Here is a 20,832-nt window from a genome sequence, read left to right as displayed (position 1 = left end):
GCTGGACATCCTCTCCAAAGTAAAGGACCAATGATCCCATCCACCCCCCTCCCCCCCCACTGCTAAGAAGTAGCACGATGCTAGGTGGGCCTCATGGGTCTGGGGAGGCGTGCTCTGGCCCTGGGAATACAATTCACAGAGTGACACAGGACAGCTGCCACTGGCAGGAGAGGGCCCTGCGGAAGGTATGGGCCACGGAGCAAGGTGCTCTAGCCACATCTCGTGGCTGGTTGGTGCGGGGCTACGAAGGCCCAGCACGATCAGCCAATGGTGACACGTCAATTGAACATGAACTGGCTACGTGCTGTGGCAGGTCCCCAGAGGGCCTGGGGTGGGAAAAGATGCTGGCTCAAGTATCCGTCAAATCCTGAAAGGAGAATCCCAGTGCAGATCACTACAGTTTGGGGACGAGGCGAGGACATCCCACAGCAGGGAATTATACCCTGTTGGAAAAACAGCTCCTAGATGTGATAGGGAACTGGGAGAGACAGTCCAGGACACTGGGAGACTGGGCCACCCAGAAGTGAGTGACCCCCATGAAGCCTGCTGGACCCACCAGGTCCTACAGGGAGATCTGAGGAGACATATGCATGGGGCTCTGCCTCCCACACTATGCACCCCTGCTGTGCCAGCACATCGGCCTCTGTTTACACCATAACCACAGGGGCAGGGGGTGGGGGGCAGCTGAGGGAGCGGGAAAAGGTCAAACATAGTTCATGGGAAGTTGGGCACAGCACATGGGCGCAAACCCAAAATGGCCTGTGGTAGCACCAGGGGCTGAACCGGAGGGCCCTGAACGGCCGTGGAGAGGAGGAAGCCCTTCACTGGTGCTCCTCTTGTGTTGGAAGAAAAGTGGCCCAAGATTGGTCTCCTCCTCGACTCACAGGCAGAGGTTAATGGCTAGGCTGGTGCAGTCAGGGACCCAGGAGAAGGGAGACTGGAGGGTCAGGGAAGAGGAAGTCTGTGGGAGAGGCCTGTGTGTGGACTCAGGGGAGCAGCTCTGTGTCTCTGCGTCATTTCTGAACTCCGAGACCGCCCCAGGACCCTGGGCCAGTAAGACCTCAGTGGTGCTGACCAAGGGCCTGTGGAACAGGGACAGCATAACATTCCTCAAATAAGCATCAGCTCCAGCCAAGGGGCTCTGCTGCCCCTCCCAGGGTCGCCGTCTCAGAATGTGACCTTATTTGGAGATGGCGTCTTTAAAGAGGTAATCCAGGTAAAATGAACTCCTTCCGGTGGGCCTCAAATCCAATATGGCTGGCGTCCTTAGAAGAAGGGGACATGTGGACGCAGACACACACAGGAAGGACATCACGTGAACACGAAGGCAGCGATCGGGGTGATGTGTCCACGAGCCCAGGAATGCCAAAGAGGGCCAGCAACCTCCAGAAGCTTCCTCAGGGCCTAGAGTATGGGAACCTCGGGGCAGACACAGGAATGGCCCCGCTTACCGGTGTTCCCAGAGACCCCGTCAGGGAACCTGGTGCTCCCTGCGCTCGCAATTTTAAACTCTGTGAGTCCAGAGCAGGGTCAGCAAACTATGGCGAAACCCAGGAATTCAGCACGGGTTTAAGAGTTTTAAATGCCTACATGTAAGCGGTTTTATAAGTACTTATACAATATCTTGATTTTGCCTCTTGGGCTACGAGGCCTAAAATATTTGCTCTCTCTGGCCCTTCAGGGGAGAGTTAGCTGACGGCCAGTCTAGAGGGTTCCCAGAGGGAGGGCCTTTCCCACAGGAGTCCTGGTAAACTTTAAGCTCTGGTCGTCCCCTCTCACGTCAAGAGCTAGCTGGCAAGGAAAGGCCCCCTCTCCACACCCGGCCCATCCCAGGCCTACCTCTTTCAGGTGCTGCGGCAGGCAGTTCCCCGGGCAGAAGGCGTGTTTGGTCTTCTTGTACAAACACCAGAGCAGGGCCGAGCAGCCGAGCAGCAAGAGGGCTGCGCACAAGGATGCTGCCAGGACCACGGCCACAGTCCAGGGGGGGGCTGTCTCTGTGGGGAGAGTGGAGGGGGGGTGCTGCGTTAGGCTGCAGTCAAGGACACCTGGGTCACCTGACCGCCACACTGTCACCATGGCAATCCGGTGGGAATCCCTGAAAACGGGGCCAGACGCCCATCCCGGGAGGGGGCCGGTGAGGAGGAAACACGGGACACCTGCTCACGGATCCAGGGGTTTCCAGCAAGTGCCCCCCCACCCCCCGCTTCCTGTCTTTTTCCAGCTTTGGTTGCGGGCATGACTGCTGAAACACACGACGAGAACACTTAGCAGGGACTCTGAGCAACGAGCGTGCCCAGGTTTCTGGAGAAGCCTCGCTGCCTTGACGCAGGAAACGGGACCCCAGAGCCCCAAGGAAACGCATGTGCTGTGGGGCTTTGTACTGAGAAGGGCAAAAGCTCTTGGCATGACACCACCATCCGAGCCCCCTCGGCCACTCAGACACCCGCCCGAACTCCAGTGTGGCCTCTAGGGGCCTCCGGCTGGCACAACCTAGCACCCACCGCGGGTTTCTGGAAAAAGTCACAAAAGAATTCGCTGCCTCTTCTGCCAACACCTGGCCTTCCTTTCTTAGAGCTTTTGCCATCCAAAGCTTATGCCTGTGAATCCTTCCTCCGCCCCTCCTAAAATCCAAGGTTTTCTCAAGGACCTGCAACCATTCCTCTAAATTGTAATGTTCATGAAGGAGACCCCCTGTCCCCCAGCCTCGGCGGGAAAGGGGGAGCCTGACTCGATAAACACCGGTTGGCATTCGACGCCGACGGAGTGGTGTGGACACTGCCCCAGGCCCCTCTCACCTGCTTTGTGATGTGTCCCTTCCCCGAGCCTCTCTTCTCTGCCCCTCTCTTGTTCGTCCTTTAAAACACCCAGGTAGCTCTTTCCCTCCTGCAAGTCTTTACTGAATAAAATCTGGTTTTACTGCTCTAACAGCCAGCTTTGTCTCTGACCCGGGCATTTGTGGTCCCGGCTCCCCTCATTCAGCACCAGGTGCCTTTTCCTGCTGCCCGGGGCCACCCACCCTCCCAACACCAGGAGCCTGGCAACCGGCACCATCCTCCCGATTAAAACCCAAAGCTTCTGGGGCCCAGAGAGGACAAGCCAATGAACCCTGCCCTTTAAGAGCAAGTCTTTTTAGAAGGGAGTCATTTTATTTGCGGAGAAAATGTCGATTCCTACTTGCACAGGGCAGACCAAAGTTTGCCAGGGCTGAGTCGGCTGCCCGCCCCCCAAGCCCCGCACTGAGCAGTGGGTGCCCACAAGGCGTTCCTTCGATGTCTGAACCCATGTGGTGTTTGTGGTGGGGGGGTGGGAAGCACGGGTTGGGATGGGCCTGCCCTCCTCCTTTGCCCCTCTTTGTTTCCATTCATGCTGGCAGTGGTCATCATCATCTTTCCAGCCGGGGCCCTGAGCTCAAGGGAACTCCTCCCAGACCCCCTGCAAAGTCGCCTCACTTGCTAGAATTGAGGAGGAGCACCTGCCAGCCCATATTTTGCGCGCATCCAACCCAAATGTGTCCGTTCTTGGTGAACACAGGGTCACACCGCAAGCGAGCCAGACGGAGGAGTTTTCCCGCTCAGTGAACAAGGATTAAGCCCCCGAGCCCACCACTGTCACTGACACTGTGCTGAGCCCCTGGAGGGCAGTGCCCGGGCCCCTTGTGATCCAGCCAGGACGTGTCGGCATCGCTGGTTTAAGGATGCTTGACAGGCACCCTGGTCGGTGGCAACAAAATTCAGACGATGCCTTTGTGAGTCACCCCAAGAGAGAACGGGTTATTGCTTCACATGGGCTGGGACTTAGGGGAGGACCTGGGTGTCAGACCCTCCGCAGAAAGCTCTCTGACTTCGTTCAGTGTGGCCCGGAGGGCTGCCTCTCCCTGTTTCACCCGCAGGGAAACTGTGCTCACCTGGGGAATGAGTCCATGGGCAGTAAATTACAGGAAAGGTAACCTGCTCTGTCCCCGTTCATTTACCAGCTGAGTGACGCTGGCCAATTGCTTCACCTCTCTGAACCTTGATTTCCCAGTCTGTGAAAGGGGCAGATCCTTACAAGGCTCTAAGAGGGAACGAGCTGCTTCAGAAGGGGGTGGTCTCCTTCCAGCAGGAAGCTGATCAGTGAGCGCTGACCTGGCTTGCAGTTGGAGCCAGACGTGTTCCTGTCTAAGGGACCTTCCAACGCTCACCCTGGGTGGGGGTCTCTGGAACGATCTGAAAGGCTCGGAGGAGGCAGAATTACAGGTGGTGCGTCTCAAGACTCACCGTCATCGGCTGTTCGCTCGCACACAGGCAGGCTCCATTCCCCAGTTTTGTTCCGATCCGGAAGAAACGCTTGAACTTGGACACAGTAAGTTGTCCACGGCTCAAGATCTCTGAGGACCTCAAAGTCGTATTGACAGGTCATCGGCCACTAGGAACAAAGACAAAGGTAAAAATAGGCCTCTGTACCTCCTCTCCCCCTCAGTCTTCCCAGTTATGATCTTTACTTTGGGCTCAAAATAGGAAGCTGAAGGAAGCGGATGTTCCTCCCCGTTCATCTCCAGGGAACCTGAGATGACTCTGGCCTGACAAACCACTTCATTTCCTGAATTCTCTAGTTTAGATGCCATACAAACCACCCTACTCCCTTTTGAAAAAGAATTGGGTTGTTTAGGCTAAACTGGGTCCCCTCCCCATTCATTAGGAAGTCCTAACTAGTATTTGGAAAGGGACTTAGTTGGAGGGAATCATGTGAAAATGGGCTTGTTAGGACGAGCCCTAATCCAACATGACTGGTGTCCTGGTGGGAAGAGGAGATCTGGACACGGACCACCCCCCCCCCCAAAAAAAAAAAAGACGAGGCGGAGATGGGGTTGTTGCTTCCAAGAGCTAAGGAGCCAAGGACTGCCAGGGACCTGGGAGCTAGGAGACAGGCATGGAACAGAGCCTTGCTCACAGCCCTTGGAAGGACTCTTGCTGCTGAACCCTGGATCTCAGATTTCAAGCCTCTGCGACCTTGAGACAACAGGCTTTTGTTGGGTTTGGGGAGATCTGGTACAGCAGCCCCAGAACGGCGACCCCGGTCCTTTAGCGTGGGGCTCCATGTGATTTTCCTCCTAGGTCAACAGCAGGTTTCTGACCCTGGCGGCCCAGCGTTCTTCTTTGAATTGCTTTTCTACGTGAGCCCCTGAAATGCCCTCATCCGGCAGGAGCCGGCCTCCTCCGCAAGGCACCCGCCAGGGCCTCCCCGACTCAGCTTAGTGGGAACCTAAGCCATCCTTACTGATGATCTATTCCTGAGTTTGCAAAACCAAAACAGTTTCCAGCAAAGTAAAGGGAACTAGAAGAGTATATGCACCCACATTCCCATCAAGGTTCTTGGTTCTGTTTTCTGATAGAAGGGCCCTATTTAAAATCTGTTACATGAAGGGCACCTGGGTGGCTCAGTTGGTTAAGCATCTGCCTTCGGCTCAGGTCATGGTCCCGGGTTGCTGGGATCGAGTCCCGCATCGGCCTCGCTGCTCAGCAGAGAGCCTGCTTCTCTCTCTCTCTCTGCTGCTCCCCCTGCTCATGATCGCTCGCAAATAAATAAACAAAATCGTCAAAAAATAAAATAAAATGTGTTAGGTGAATAGGAATTTCAATGGAAAGTGAGCACACTTTTTTTTTTTTTTCACTTTAGTAATTGGTTATTTTTCGGCGTTGGGTTTGTTGACAACTTGTCTCTATTCCTTTATTGTAGGAGAAAGCCAAGCTCATTGACGACAAGAATTGGACTATACCATTGACTGCACATGAAGAGTATGGTATAACTTTCAATAATTAAAAATAAAAAAATCCTGGCTTTCATTCCTAGGGACCCAATGCCCCTACAACCTTGCAGTGCTATTTTGTGTGGAGATTAAACTTAGGGTTGATCCACAGTGGCAGGCAAGGAAGGACAGACGTGAAAAGCCCCGTTCAAGTCCCTTCTGATTGCCTTTTCTAGTCAGCTCACACACCCTGGGAAATTTCTGATTTTATCTGCTCACATGCTCTGGTCAGGAAGAAAGAATTTCCTGAAGCCTTTTATGCTATGAGTTTACAGAGTGGATGCGGCAGCCTTTTAACACTGCATTCTAGAAGGGAACCCTATTGTCTTATTCGTTGCAGGCTGCTGTAACAGAACACCACAGAGCAGGCGGCTTCTAAATAAACATGTTATGTCTCACAGCTCTCGAGGCTGAGAGTCTAACACCAAGGCACCAGCACACCTGGGGTCTGGGGAGGGTGGCTTCCTGATCCCGAGCCAGCCGTCTACATGCTGTGTCCTTATCACAGGGCACAAGGACCTGCCAAGGGAGCTCTCTGGGGTCCCTTTTATAAGGCTGCTAATCCCATGCCTCCCAAAGTCCCCACCTCCCTAACACCTTCACATTGGGGATTAGGTTCCCACATGTGAATTTGGTGGGGGACACAAACATTCAGTCCAGAGTGAATTTAAACAGTCCTGGTGACTTTGCGGACACTCGGGAGGGAGGATCTGGGAAGCAGGTGGCCTTTCCAACACTCGGCGTGCCACAACAAAGTCTTCCACACGATGGGCACAAGTGACAGGACCAATGTGTCACCAGATGCCTATCCTGTGGGCACATTCTGGATAAGAAGCCAAAGATAAACTGGGTGTTGCTTTCAGGTTTGGTGTGGAAGGCACTCAGGCGTGGTAGGCTATGGAGACAGAGCCTTAATAAAAGTACACGGCTAAGTCTTTGAGTGGGTCAAACCTGTCTTACCTTTGCATCCCAGAGCTTAGTGGAGATGCCTGCATTTGATAAGTGACTATAAAACTCATTGTTCTTTATTGTTTTCTAGGCACACACCCCCTAGGGCTTGACTATAAGCCAAATCATCTATTTTGTGAAGGAGGCTGATATCCTGCATCATTTAATGGAGGCTTTTGGGGGGGATTAACTTGAGATTTTGGGGGCCTCTGCAGTAGGTACATATAAACTTATCACATCATTCCTATGACAACACACACGGGTGACACTTTCCTCCCAAACTCTTGAGAATGAGGTGACAGAACCAACATTTAATATAGAGGAGGAACATACATGTAACCTAACTTATGTAACATACATGCACGTATGTTAGGACCACAGATGGCATTCAGCTCGGAAGCACTACGTATAAGGAAAAGCCTGACCACGGATGAATGAAAACAGCCTTATTGTGTCTATATAAGGGGAAGGAAAACCCCTGTATCAACCACAAACGTTGTTCAGGTAAAGGGTCAAGTTTATTTTTTTCATTATGTCATTAAATCCCCCAAATCCTGGGAAGTAGGTTATTTTTTCCACTTTATTAATGAAATGGGTTTTTTTCTTAAGATTTTATTTATTCATTTATTTATTTATTTTAGAGAGAGAGAAAGAGAGAGCATGCATGCATGTGGGGGGAGGGGTAGAGAGAGAGGGGGAGCATCTCAAACAGACTCTGCTGAATATGGAGCCCAACATGGGGCTTGATCCCTTGACCCTGAGATCATGACTTGAGCTGAAACCAAGAGTCAGACGCTTAACTGACTGAGCTGCCCAGGTGCCCCACCAAGTGGGTTATTATGCCCATCTCATAGACATGAGGAAGCTGAGGCTGAGAATGTGATTAGAGTCACAGTGGCAGGAGTGACATTCCAACCGGGTCTGACTCCTAGGTCATGTTTTAAAAGGAAATATCCTCTGAAGAGGAGGAGAGCAATGGGGAACAGTGGGGTCAGACAGTGTCCAGGGGAGGGGATGCCTTGACCATGGACTTGGCTATTCTGTGGTGTACATGGGGCATAGCGGTTCATACCATAAAACGGCAGTCATGCAGCCTGTCACCTGATTCAGTGGACCCCAACTTCCGCCATCCAAATGTTGAGTCAGCTCTACCCACCTTCTCCTACAACTTCCTTTCAGGGAGGGAAAGGCCTGCTCTCACAGCTAAACACACTGAAAGTCTGCTCTATGTATTTCTCATGGGGCCTGGGAAGCATGAGCCAAATACCAGGTATCCGTCAGACTGGGAAGCTTCTGGCACTCAGAGGATCTGGCCTTAAATCCTCTGGAACATAAGGTGCTACCACCTTGCGAGATCCTGATTGGATGGCCTCTTAGCCTCCTTTCTCCATCATCATGGCCTCGGACTAACACTAGGCAAAGAAGGGGAGCCTACATCTGAAATGCATATGATTTGCTGAACTTACCTTTTCATCAGAACCATTTTTCCAATATTGCACGTTATAAACCCATGAGCTATAAATATTCCTCATGGTCCATGTTTCAGGCTCATTTTCCATTTTAGGGGCTAAGAAACGCATGTGTAAAGAATTAGCAAGTACTTCTACTTGCATTTCAGGTGGTCCGATCATGGCTAAGAGGAAGAGAACAAAGCAAAATGACAGTCAAAAGTCACGTTTTAAAAACACCAACATTTTTTTTTTTCATAATTGGGCAGACCAACTGGTTGACTGAAGCACCCTGCTCTTTGATGTAATTTTGATATGACATTGATTGATGTGGTCAAGGAGGGTAGCTGGAGTTTGTTTCTTAAAACAAACAAACAAACAAACAAAAAAACCCTGATAGCCTTTTGTTTTATTAATCAAGTTTAGCCCATTTATGTTTATTGTGATTTCTGATATATTTGTAGTTATTCCAACTATATTATTTTGTGTTTTCTATGAAGACTTGTGTGTGTGTGTGTGTGTGTGTGGTGTGTATGTGTGTGGTTTGTTCCTTTCCTCTTTTTTCTTTCTATTGGGTTGAATTTTCTTTATTTCTTTTGCTGGGTTGGAAGCTATAGATGGTAATTCTACTACTTTTAGTGCCTAACATACATGATCAATCATATATATTTTCCAACAAAGTCTGTAGCTGTTTCTGCCCAATGCTCTTTTACTGGATATTCATGTGGCTAGCCCCTTTGCTTTATTTGGGTCTTAGTTCAAATGTCACCTCCTCGGAGAGACTCTTTTACCACCCTATGTAAAGAGCAGCTCCAAACACGTCCTACCCCAGAACCTTGCTTTATTTCTTTTTTTATTTTATTTTATTTATTTGACAGAGAGAAATCACAACTAGGCAGAGAGGCAGGCAGAGAGAGAGGAGGAAGCTGGCTCCCCGCGGAGCAGAGAGCCCGATGTGGGGCTTGATCCCAGGACCCTGAGATCATGACCTGAGCCGAAGGCAGAGGCTTTAACCCACTGAGCCACCCAGGCGCCCCCCCTTGCTTTATTTCTTGAGAGCCACAGTCACATCTGTCATAAAATATGTATCGATTGGTTTCCCTGTCCTCCCCTCCATTAGAGTCCAAGCTTCATGAGGGCTGAGATTTTGTCTTGCTATTATAGCTTCTGCACTAAGAATCTGCCTGTCTTATAGTAGATGCTCAATAATAATTGTACAATGAACAATAAACATCTCTGGGTGACTGCTGTTTGAGTTATAGCCTGTTTTCTTCTCTGACTGCTGTTATTATTACTTTTTTTTGAAGCTGCTAATGGGCCTGCTTCCAGCATTCTACCTTGTCTTTAATCTGCTGGTAGCTAAAAACCAGATAAGAATATTTATTAGATATCTTTTCAAAGTAAATTTAAACAGATTCTATGTGACTTCTTGCAGCACTTTCCTGTCATATAGACTTCCAGAGGCAAGGATGCAAAGTAGGGTAGCTGTTGCTAACAGCATGGGCACTTGAATCTTTACTGGGCCACTCCTTATCTGTGTGACCTTTGAGCAAGCTGCTTATCTATATGGTATTAATTTCTAAAGGGAATTTCTGCAGATGGACCCAATATAGGAATTGGAACCAGGCAGGCCCTGGGAAGTCACTTCGCAACTACAGGAGCAGAAACCTGTACTACGTTTTGGAAAATCGACTACTGTGAAACTGCTAGTATTTTTTTTATGTTGATTTTTCTTAGCTTTTGTAAAGATAACTTTAGAAAAGATAATACACTTTGAGAATTTCTGACTCCAGAAATAAGAGTTTTGTTGTCCAAGCCTGGGACAGAATTGGGAAAGAACGGAAGGGTATCCTATCTGCAGGCACCACCAGGAAAGGCGGAGCTGTGGGAGTCATGGGGGTCCAGAGCCAGAAGCGGTATACAGACCCTGCCCCACACAGACACAATCCTTGCAGGCCTTCTCTAGAGCCTCTCCTTGGAAGGCTGCCCTTGAATTTTGTTCATGAGGTTCTTGCCCCCCTTATCCTCTTACTGTCTCAATTGCTATCAGGTGGTTTAATCAGTTTCCAATTTCTGATGTTCTAATTAAGTTCACCTCATGACCTCTGGTGAGTCTCCATGACCCCCCAGATCTAACCTGGGAACATTCTGTTGGATGCTTATCAGCCAGCCTGACCCAAGGCATCTACCATTAGCTGAATCCATTGCTCTGTCCTTCATTCTGGGCAGGCTGGCTGTCTGCACCTGGTCTTTCTGTCTCTACCCCTGCCCAGAATAACCTTTATTCTTCTGCCTGTCCTGTCAGATTTCCTTCGGGCAAATGTGCTACATCGATCCTTCCAGTTCTTCTCATTAACAACATTGGCATCAACTCATTCTTACCCACAAGGCATTAACATTAATAGAGTTACATTTAATTATTGTGTTAACTTTATGACCATCCCTTCCTGTCTTTCCAGCCATATCCATCATCATATTCCCAAAGCTCCTTGAGCAAGGCTACCCACTCTGTGGGTGCTCAAAAAAAATTCCTCCATGACCAGGCTACCCCAGGGGGAGAGAAAACCAAAGCGTGGTGACAGCATTAGGACGAAATGGAAAACAAAATGGCTTACTGTCATCCAACGGACAGAAGGTGATGTTTACCCAGTCAGAATGCTCATCGGCAAGTTCAGCCCTGACTCTCAAGGTATGATCACCATACTTGGAAAGACTTGAGAAATCACATTCCGTCAAAGCAGTCCTTGTGCACATATCTTGGAATTTCTTATAACTGTAAAACCAGAAAAATAAAACCATGAAAGTTCTCACTTCAGTCCCTCTGGGGCTCACGGGTGCTTTATAAATCCCTACTACCAAAGGTTAATGGAGGATAACTCGAGAAACATAAACCGAATTCTTAATTGTCACTTCTGAGGAATAGCATGCACTATTTATGTGAGCACTTCCCCAACTGTGCTCCGTGGGATTTCAGTGATTCTTTTTTTTTTTTTCCTAAAGATTTTGTTTATTCATTTCACAGAGATCACAGGTAGGCAGGGAGGCAGGCAGAGAGAGAGGGGGAAGCAGGCTCCCCACTGAGCAGAGAGCCTGATGTGGGGCTTGATCCCAGGACCCTGGGATCATGACCTGAGGCTTTAACCCACTGAGCTACCCAGGCGCCCCTGGATTTCAGTGATTCTTGAGATATCGTAAGTTGTTTAAAAAATAATCTGTCCCTGGGTGCCTGAGTGGCTCAGTCAGTTAAGCCTCTGACTCTTGATTTTGGCTCAGGGCATGATCTCAGGGTCCTGAGATAGAGCCCCGAGTTGGGCTTCCTGCTCAGTGGGAAGTCTGCTTCTCCCTCTCTCTCTTAAATAAATAAATAAAATCTTAGAAAAAAAAATCTGTCCGTGGTCAAACGATTTGGGGCAGAAACTAGGTTAAACTTAAAGAAGTGTCTATCTTCATAACAGAACTTCCTCAGCAACATTTGCATCCTAGTGAACACATGTCTCTCCAAAGTGGGCTTGAGTCTTCAAAATATTTGACCAAGAAAGCCTCCCTCCTTGATGATGCTATTTATGAAAGCAGAGGGACAAAGTCTGTGAATACTGATATAACACATTGGCCAAAATAGGTCTGTTACAAGAATTTCAAACAGTGTCCCATGAATGATTTCTGCAATTACTCTGGAAAAACTATGCAATGATTCACTCTTTTTATTTATTTTTTTAATAAACATATAATGTATTATTAGCCCCAGGGGTACAGGTCTGTGAATCGCCAGGTTTACACACTTCACAGAACTCACCATAGCACATACCCTCCCCAATGTCCATAACCCCACCCCCCTCTCCCTACCCCCCTCCCCTCAGCCCCCCTCAGTTTGTTTTGTGACATTAAGAGTCTCTTATGGTTGTCTCCCTCCCGATCCTATCTTGTTTCATTTATTCTTTTCCTGCCCCCCAAAACCCCCCTCTTGCATCTCCACTTCCTCGTATCAGGAAGATCATATGATAGTTGTCTTTCTCCGATTGACTTATTTCACTAAGCATAATATCCTCTAGTTCCATCCACGTCGTCGCAAATGGCAAGATTTCATTTCTTTTGATGGCTGCATAGTATTCCACTGTATATATATATACCACATCTTCTTTATCCATTCATCTTGCAACGATTCACCCTTACACAGATTTGTTTTATACAATGGGTTTAGAACAGAGCTGGAGCCCTGACACCCACTCTTGAAGGGAGGGTGGCAGACACGTGAAGTTCAAGAAGGAAAATGATGTCTGAGAAGCCTGACAGGTGTGTGTGACCACCTTGCGACCACCTGAGGAGGGCACCCAGGTTCTAGTCTCGCAAAAAGGGGGGGCTTTGTCTGACTGGTTCCTTCCTCTGATTTGGCTGTCCTTAGAGGTGACAACGAAGGTGATGATGATGAAAATAGTAACAGCCCACTCGTCAAGCACATAGGTGTCAAGCGGGGCAGGAAGTGTTTTTACCTGTATGACCTCAAGTCCAGGAGGGCAGAACAGGCATCACTCCTATTTTAAAGATGGGGTGCAGGGATGGAGAACCTGAGAAACTTGCCCAACAGAGCTGGGATCGGCTTGACTTCAGAGCCCCGAGTCTTAGGCACCACACCACACCTCACCGCATTCTTGGTGATGCCCAGAACAATTTCTGGCTAAAAGTAGGTAGAGATAATTGGGCTCAGACTACTCTACAATCTGCTCTTTTCTCATACTATCCCACAAACATTCGACAATCCAAACTCTTCATGGGCTGCCTAACATCCCACCGTTTAGAGACTCCAGAGGTCACAGCATGAAGGGGGCTCTCTCTCCTGAGGTCACTTCCTTCATTTAAACTAACGTATCAACTGGCTGGAACATGGAACATTCCAGAAGTTGTTTTGCAATAACTTCTCTCTCACCAGGTCATTTTTATGACATTTAGACATATTTTTCTCCCCGTTAAGTAGGTCGTAGAACCCATTCCCCACATTTACATCTCCTTTTCAAAGATGTTTCCATATTCAAATCACCAATCCATCCTCCTGAAGTGCGCCGGCTCTGCTCACCCCACCCTGCGCACACATGTAAGAGTCTGTGCTACCCAACCTCTCAAGCTGAATTCCAAACAAATCTTTCACGAGCCACGGAAAACAGCAATCAGATTTTTCAAGATCAAATTTCTTCCCCAGGGACACCCCCAGCACACGCTTTGTTTTCCCAGCACATCCCACCTCAGTCTGGAATTTGGTGCTAAGGACACGCAGCACCAGGCTACTGGGAATTCGCGTCTATAAGACTGAACATCCCAACCAAAGGCCTCTACTACAATGGCACAGAACGGAACAACAAAGCATAAACGGGTACACAGGGAGAGGGAGAGAGGGAGGTTAATTTTGCAGAGTGAAATCTGTAGAGCTGTCAAGACCGCAGAAACAGACATGAAATTATCAAACCAATGAATGGTAGAAAATACACACCGGGGAAAAATGAATGGCAGAATCACCTGTCCTAAATCCTCGAGGAAACTGACAAGTTTGATGAAGGACTGTAGGTCAGATGGAAGTCCAGCCCCAACATGGAAGGTGCCAACCTCAACAGCTACAGGGGGTGATGTAAGAGATCATCCTTGCTCTTAGGAAATTCTCCATGAAATATTAAGGGACAAAGGTAAGACATGATGTAAGACAAAGAGGGACAAAGGAAACATGGCAACCCTTAAAAACCGGTGAATCTGGATATAAGCTATTTGGAAGTTCTTTGATACTGTACTTGAAATCTTAAAATCTTGAAATCTAATCTTAAAATGAAATCTTAAAATTCTGTTAGCGGGGCACTCCTTTGAACTAAGAAGTGCCCCCAAAAGTCAACAAAGACGATCTTATTCATCTTTCTATGTCTTCTCTGCTTCAACAGGCCTGGGATGTGTTTGTAAAAGAAATCTGCATGAGAAGGAGTGTGGGACTAATGGTATCTGGGACTCTGTGTTTCCTCCTGCTTCATCGAAGTGACTGTCTGTCTTTGTATGCTTCTGAGTCACACTGGAAGCAGGTGTGTTGGCTCATCACCCTTTGGCCTCCTGCTGCTGTTTGCACTTGGCATCAAGGTGTGTCACCTGCATTTAACCCGTGGTATATGATGGTGAATATGAGGGAGGGCTGGCAGAGAGAAAAACTGACAGGCGGGGCCGGTACTGGGAGATCAGAGCAACCCTGAGATAACCGTCTTGGTGACATTCACCCTTTCTTCGTAAGCCTCTGCTGCTTTCAGAGGCTGAGCTTTTCACAGTGGGTAGCTAGCTGTCTTACCTTCTATTTCAGGACACAGCCACAGAATAATTAAGTACCCATTATGCAAATTATGTGCACCCCCCCAGCGTGTCAGTGTTCTGTTATCATCTGCAGGAGGGCATGGGAGACAGCATGGCAAGGACCCTCTTGTTTTGCATATCTCAGTTTTCCTGGATGCCTCCCACTTGCAAATTGTTGACTTTGAGCAATCCTGCTGTCATAAGTGGAGATGATCTCAGTGATACTTTTTCTCTTAAAAAACATCAGTTGTTGGGCACCTGGGTGGCTCAGTTGGTTAAGCCACTGCCTTCGGCTCAGGTCATGATCCCGAAGTCCCGGGATTGAGTCTCCCATCGGACTCCCAGCTCTACGGGGAGTCTGCTTCTCCCTCTGACCCTCTCCCTTCTCATGCTCTCTCTCACATAAATCTTTAAACACACAAAAAATCAATTGTGACAAATCCCATATGCTTGTGTGACAACAGGCTACCGCTATGGCCAATGACATCCATAGCCACGTGATCAAATGTCTGTATCTACCTACCAGTGGCCCTCTGATCATCAAACGATAAGCTATTCCAACAAAAAAAAGTTAAAAAAGATTTTACTTGTCTCTTTTCGGAGAACAGAACTTTCACAAGAATCTCCCGGACAAAGAGAAAAAGGTCAGCAGGGAAGTTCCCTGTGGGCTGTCATGGTCATGTGGGTGACGGCAGTCAGGCTCTTTCCTGTGGTCTGGTCCAGTGACCAGCTCAGGGCCTTCCTCCCAAGAGCACCCCAGACTCACCTGTGGTACTGAGCTGTGAAAGTCAGATTCCCTTTGGGAAAAGCAGGCAACTCCCACTGTAGAATGTTCTTGAAATTAACTGACTTCATTTTGACGTTTTCAGGAGGTGGTACCATTCCTAATGCTGTAAAAATAAAAGGGAAATGTCTGCATCTTTGTTCCTCAAAAAGGTTGCACTAGTAAACGACTGTATCCAACACTTGGATGGCTCCATGTCTTCATGTATGGCTCCATGTCTTCAAATGGGCACGTGGGAGAAGGAAAAAGACACACATGAGCTGTACTGAGGAGTCTGGATTTTATCTGAAGAACCACGGTGGGGGGGGGGTTGGTGGTGTTGGAGGCGGGAGTGGGGGGGCAGAGAGCAAGAGTGAAGTGGAGACAGAGTGGGGTGACCAGGATTTAGGTGGTGGGAGAAAGGTGTCACGGGGCGGGTAGATAGATTTCAGGTATATTTCCAGAGGTATAGATTCTAGACTTTCTGATACATTTGCTGTGGAGAACTTAATATTCATTCCTGGCTTAAGCATCCGAAGCCCTGATTGGGGTTGGGGGCAAGGACATCAAGAGTCCCATTTCTGCTGCATTAGGTTTGAGATGGGGAGAGATACGCATGCAGAAATGTCCCAGACAGCTGGAGAGAGGAGCCTGGTGCACAAAGGAGAGATCTGGGCTAATAGCAGAAATCATTTCTAAACTTTTTTTTTAAAGATTTTGTTTATTTATTTGACACAGAGAGAGATCACAAGTAGGCAGAGAGGCAGGCAGAGAGAGGGGGAAGCAGGCTCCCTGCTGAGCAGAGAGCCCAATGTGGGGCTCAGATCCCAGGACCCTGGGATCATGACCTGAACCGAAGGCAGAGGTCTTAACCCACTGAGCCACCCAGCCGCCCCATTTCTAAACTCTTTAATAGAAAATATCAAACATACAGAAAAGCAGACGGAAGAGTATGACAAACCATCGCCCGCCCATCACCCAAGGGGGGGCCAACAGAGATTCACATTTGAGTCACCGGCCTATAGCCGGTGTTTAACACCGGGGTTCTGCTGGTCTCCCCTACAGGGATAGCGGAGGGCCTGGGCAAGAACTGGGCTATACCGAGATCTGGCCGAGGTGAAGGATCCCAGGTAGAAGCAGTCGGAGAGGCAGGAGGAAAACCAGGACCGAGTGGTATCCTGGAAGGCCGGGGATGAGTTCATCAGAAAGGAAGGAGCGGTCCATGGTTGTTTGAAGCCGGGCAGGAAATTCAGAGGAGGGCAGAAAAGGTTTCGGTGGACTTAGAACTCCGAAGGCACAGAGCTGTGCTGCTGGGGGGCGGAGCACCTCTGCTGGGGTGCTGAGGACTGACTGGGAGGCCTTGGTGGCCGGACCCGGCACCCGATCACTCCCAGTGCGCCTCTGGGGTCCGTTCAGGGGTCACCCCGGGGCCACCGCGGCCGGCGTCCGAGCTCGGCGTCCAGTTCCCAAGGGAACGTCGGGCCGCGGAGCCCGGGAGGCGCGCGGCGCACCGACCAGCCGGCGCCCCGGGGGACAGCCCGGCGCCCCCTCCCCGCGGACCCCTCACCTGACATAAGGAGGCAGCCGCCCAGCCAGCTCCGCAGGCTCCGCGGCATGGCCGCGCCGGGAGCCTGGAGGGCGCTCAGGGGGCCGCGCCCCGAAGAGCCCGCGGGTCCTCCGACCCCGCGCGCAGACCGCTTCCTGGTCCTGGACGGGCGGGGCTGCACGAGGCCCCGCCCCCCGGGCCCCGCCCCGGCCGGGATCAGGCGCCGCCCTTCGCGTGGGGAGAGGGCGGTGTGCGCGGCGGGGGGAGGTTTGCTGGCGGCTGGAGGGGAGGTGCGGAGGGAGGCGACCTTGTTTCCCCAGCGGGTGGGTGGAAAACGCCAGTAGTAAAACGGTTGGAAAATTGTCCGCGCAGTGCCCCGACTGGGGAGACGCGTCCCCCAAAACTAAGTGCATGCTTTTCCGAGTGAAAGAAATACACCGCAACTCCCACCCAGAGGTTCTACGCGGGGTTGAGGGCGGTGGTGGTTTTTCTTGACGCCGATCAGTATTTCCCAAGTTTTCTGCCGTGAAAACTTTCTCCAACTTTTCTCTCCGATCCCCTCTCCCTGCAAATAGCTTGATTTTAAAAAAAGACCCCACTAGCAAAGACAGTTCCAAAGGATCTTCTTCGCCCCCTCTTACCCAGGCATGAACATCACAAAACCAAGTCATTTACGGGGCCAAAACTTGTTACTTTCACAAGACCGCTTGAGAGAGGTTTAATTTCCTCTTCTGAAGCTTGGGCAGTGGTGAGGTTGGAAATCCCAGAGCAGGGTAATTACAGGATGATGTAAGGCACTGCTCGAGGTGACCACCAGCAGCACAGCCCAGAGGAGGAATGTTCCCTTGCCCCTGCTGGCCGCCGCCACGGGGACTTTTGTGTAACCCCAGAGATGCCAGCAGAACCACAAAGCGGCTGCCTTTTCCCACTGTCTAATGAGAAACGACTCTGAAGACAGGAGCAAGTTTGTATTAAAAAGTATTTATCCTTCACCACCTTCAGACCGTTATACAAAATTTAAACACACACATACACATGAAGAGCAGCCATAAAAAGGGCATTCCAAAAGATCACTCTGGAAAGCTTTCAAAATACCAGAGATGATTCAAGAGGGCGGAGAATCGGACTCTTCACATGACAAAGTCCCTTTCCTGGGCAATTTCATCAGGATCATTGAATAACTCCGTCTCCTCTCACATCTCTCTCCTTTGATACTTTAGAATGGTTGTAAAAATAATCTCTTCAAAGCCCTTGAACTAGAACTCATAATTGTTGTTGTCCCCCTTGTGAACGGATCTAGAAGAAAGGTCTGAGAAGCCTGCTCTTGGGGAGAGGGGAATGAGATAGGAGGTCCCACACCGCTGATTCACCTTGGGGACCTCTCAGGGCTGTCACATCTCTGCCAGAGTCTCCACTCCTGTGTATTTTCTAATATTTCTCTTAGCACCACAGGATCTTGGAGATTACCTAGTCCAATCCCCTTATTTCCTAAATGAAGAAACTGAGGCTCGAGAGGCTAAGCAAAGTACCTAGAGTCACACACGGAAATAGCAGCAGAGTCAGACTCGACTCCCAGTTCTTGTCTGGTTTGCTATATAATGTTCCAGAACGTCCCTTCCCCTTTCCCCCTCCACAGGAACTTTGGTCACACATAGGACACCTGGAATCAGTGCACACAGCGCTTCTTAAATTGTTAAATAGGACCTCCAGGAATTTTGTGTCTTATTTCTTCTGAAGACCTTGAAACAATTTTGCATTTGTTCTCTCGCTCTTTTTTTTTAATTTTAAAATTTGACACAGAGATTCTATCCCTCTCTCTCATGCAAATGTTTCCTATTAGTCACCTGCCTGACGCTAAAGTTATTTACGAGTTTGTCTTCCTCACTCAAACTGAGGAGGGCTGGACAAGCGGCCTAGAGTCGAATTTTCTGAGCGTAGGTGACAGAATGTGACATGTGGCAGGAACCCAAGACTGGGCTGGATCTTCCCTCCTTCCAACATGGACTTCTGTTTCTTTGTGGGTCCCTGCCTTCCCTTCCTTCTCTTTTCTTGTCTTTCTGGCTCCTTCCTTGAGCCTGCTGGACCCACTCCTGCTGAGTGTCTTCCTTGTTTCTCCCCATTCCCAACCTGGCTAATTTCATTACTTCTCGGAAATCTCGCAGGGCCCTGGACCGCCCCTGAAAACCACTTGGGACATTTAAACAATGCACTGAAGGATCCGCTGGTCCGGTTCTGACTCCCCTCCCAGATTGGTAGTTTGCATGGAATTTGCATAGATGACATCACCAGGCACCTCCGAGGAACTCAGCCGACCAGACCACAGAGGAGGAAGTGACTGTGCAGGGAGGGAAACCCTGTAGGTATTGGTCAGTTCACGGTCATTAAATATTTTGGGGGTTCACCTCATTATATAGCCGTCCCCGATGTGAACATCCGGCTCAGAACTGTCACTTTTATCAGAAAGCACATCTTCAGGCCAAGGGCACTCTGCAGAGGGAGTGGGAAAGGGTGGCTGTGTCCCTTCCCCGCCGGTGGCCAGAAAGCTTGGTTCCAGTTTGTGGGAATCCTCTAGGTCGTACGTCTCTTCTGGAAAACTTGGTAACACCGGAGGGTCGTCCGAATCGTCATTGAGGGTGCTCACGAATACAGAGCTCAGATTTACATTGAAGATAATTTTGTCCGCAGCCTCTTCCGCGGAGCTGCCGTCCTCGGAAAAGCGGTCCTGTAGCAGCTTCCCTCGCCAGGGGCTGGGCCCTGGTGCCATCAGTGGCTCTGCCTCCGGCTCGGACAGGTCAGGTTCCTCGGGGTCCGGCTCCAGGCAGTCCTGCCCGGTGGCCAAGGAGGCAGAGGTGGGACCGGGAAGCCCACTCAGCAGCCCGTGCTTGGTGTAGCCCCCTGTGCTTGTCAGAGGGGCCGCGGCTTCATCGTTGCTGTCACTTTCGTCGTCGTAATTGTAATTCCACACCTTCTTCTTCCTGTTAATGTGAATCACCTCCACGAAAGCCACTGCTTCCAATGGTGGCATCTCAGGGAATACCCAGGCTGACAAGTTATCAAAATTCTTAAAGAGAGAGAGAGAGAGAGAAAGTATCAATTCTGTTTGTTCTTTACTTTCCGACATAGTAAAACTCAATGAGAGTGACTGCACAGGGATGAGAAGGGTGAGGACAACACCAGCAACATTAGGAACAAGAGCTAACAGGTATGTACTGTTTACTTACTATTTGCGGGACGCTCGTCCTACTGCTTACGCATTATAATGCATTTTACCCTCACAACCTGGCCACGAAGTAGGCTTACGCTTCTTCTCCCCATTTTACAGGTGAGAAAACGAGGCAGAGAGGTAAAGAAACTTGCCCAAGGTTCATGAGTAGTGGGTGGGGGAGACCGCATTTCAAGCTAGGTGGGCTGCCCGCCCCAGGGACCAGGTTCTGGCTTTCACTCCTTCCTATCCCGCTCCCCTCGCTGCTTCTTACATGTCAGGGGGATCGATCCATTTAGATTCTGGATTGCCAAGATATTCTTAAAGGATGTCAGGGAACCGTGGGAGAGGAGAAATGCTGGGGGGCGGCAATTCCATCGGGGTCCCCTGGACTGGAGGACCTTAAACAGGTAAGACTCACAGAGATCATTCTGTTCCAGCTCTTGGAACAGAGCACTGCTAGGATACAGCTTAGCTGGGTGAGCTCTGGAGAATACAAGGCAGGCTGAGTCTTGCCCTGAAGGTGGATTCTGTCTCTCAGTTAACTAACTCCAAGGAGGCTAATGGGGAGGAGGTGGTCCACCTGTGATGGTCACTGGCATCGTCCTCCTCTCTATTCTCCTGTGCCTACATGGGCTGCCCAGTTTGACAAACCTGCTCTTCCCCTACTCTATGCAATCCAGCTTTGGGGTGAATTTTTCTATTGGGTCATTCATCTTTTTTCTTATTGATTCATAGGAGGTCTTTATATAATTTGGATGCCAATTATTTGTTGATTATTTACATGATTATGATTATTTGTTACATATATTCTCTCTTAGTTCTTATTGC

The 20,832-nt window shown here is 49.5% G+C and overlaps 2 protein-coding genes across 4 annotated transcripts in view; both read right to left on the bottom strand.

The window, feature by feature from the left end:
* Window positions 1-16,972, bottom strand: part of IL10RB (interleukin 10 receptor subunit beta) — a 29,849-nt gene extending 12,877 nt beyond the window's left edge. For both annotated transcript variants that reach the window (XM_046002321.1, XM_046002320.1), the window contains exons 1-6: window positions 16,821-16,972; window positions 15,257-15,380; window positions 10,797-10,954; window positions 8,200-8,366; window positions 4,257-4,404; window positions 1,840-1,994 (exon numbers count right to left, since the gene is read on the bottom strand). In XM_046002321.1, the coding sequence (XP_045858277.1) occupies window positions 1,840-1,994; window positions 4,257-4,404; window positions 8,200-8,366; window positions 10,797-10,954; window positions 15,257-15,380; window positions 16,821-16,869 (801 nt within the window). In that variant the 5' untranslated portion in view covers window positions 16,870-16,972. The remainder of the gene's footprint in view (window positions 1-1,839; window positions 1,995-4,256; window positions 4,405-8,199; window positions 8,367-10,796; window positions 10,955-15,256; window positions 15,381-16,820) is intronic.
* Window positions 16,973-17,761: 789 nt separating this feature from the next.
* Window positions 17,762-20,832, bottom strand: part of IFNAR2 (interferon alpha and beta receptor subunit 2) — a 32,667-nt gene continuing 29,596 nt past the window's right edge. For both annotated transcript variants that reach the window (XM_046003244.1, XM_046003245.1), the window contains exon 9: window positions 17,762-19,860. In XM_046003244.1, the coding sequence (XP_045859200.1) occupies window positions 19,198-19,860 (663 nt within the window). In that variant the 3' untranslated portion in view covers window positions 17,762-19,197. The remainder of the gene's footprint in view (window positions 19,861-20,832) is intronic.

Source organism: Meles meles, chromosome 4, assembly GCF_922984935.1.
Source record: "Meles meles chromosome 4, mMelMel3.1 paternal haplotype, whole genome shotgun sequence".
NCBI lineage: Eukaryota > Metazoa > Chordata > Mammalia > Carnivora > Mustelidae > Meles > Meles meles.
The sequence above is the reverse complement of the archived record's forward strand: the minus strand, read 5'-3'. Positions and strand labels throughout refer to the sequence as shown.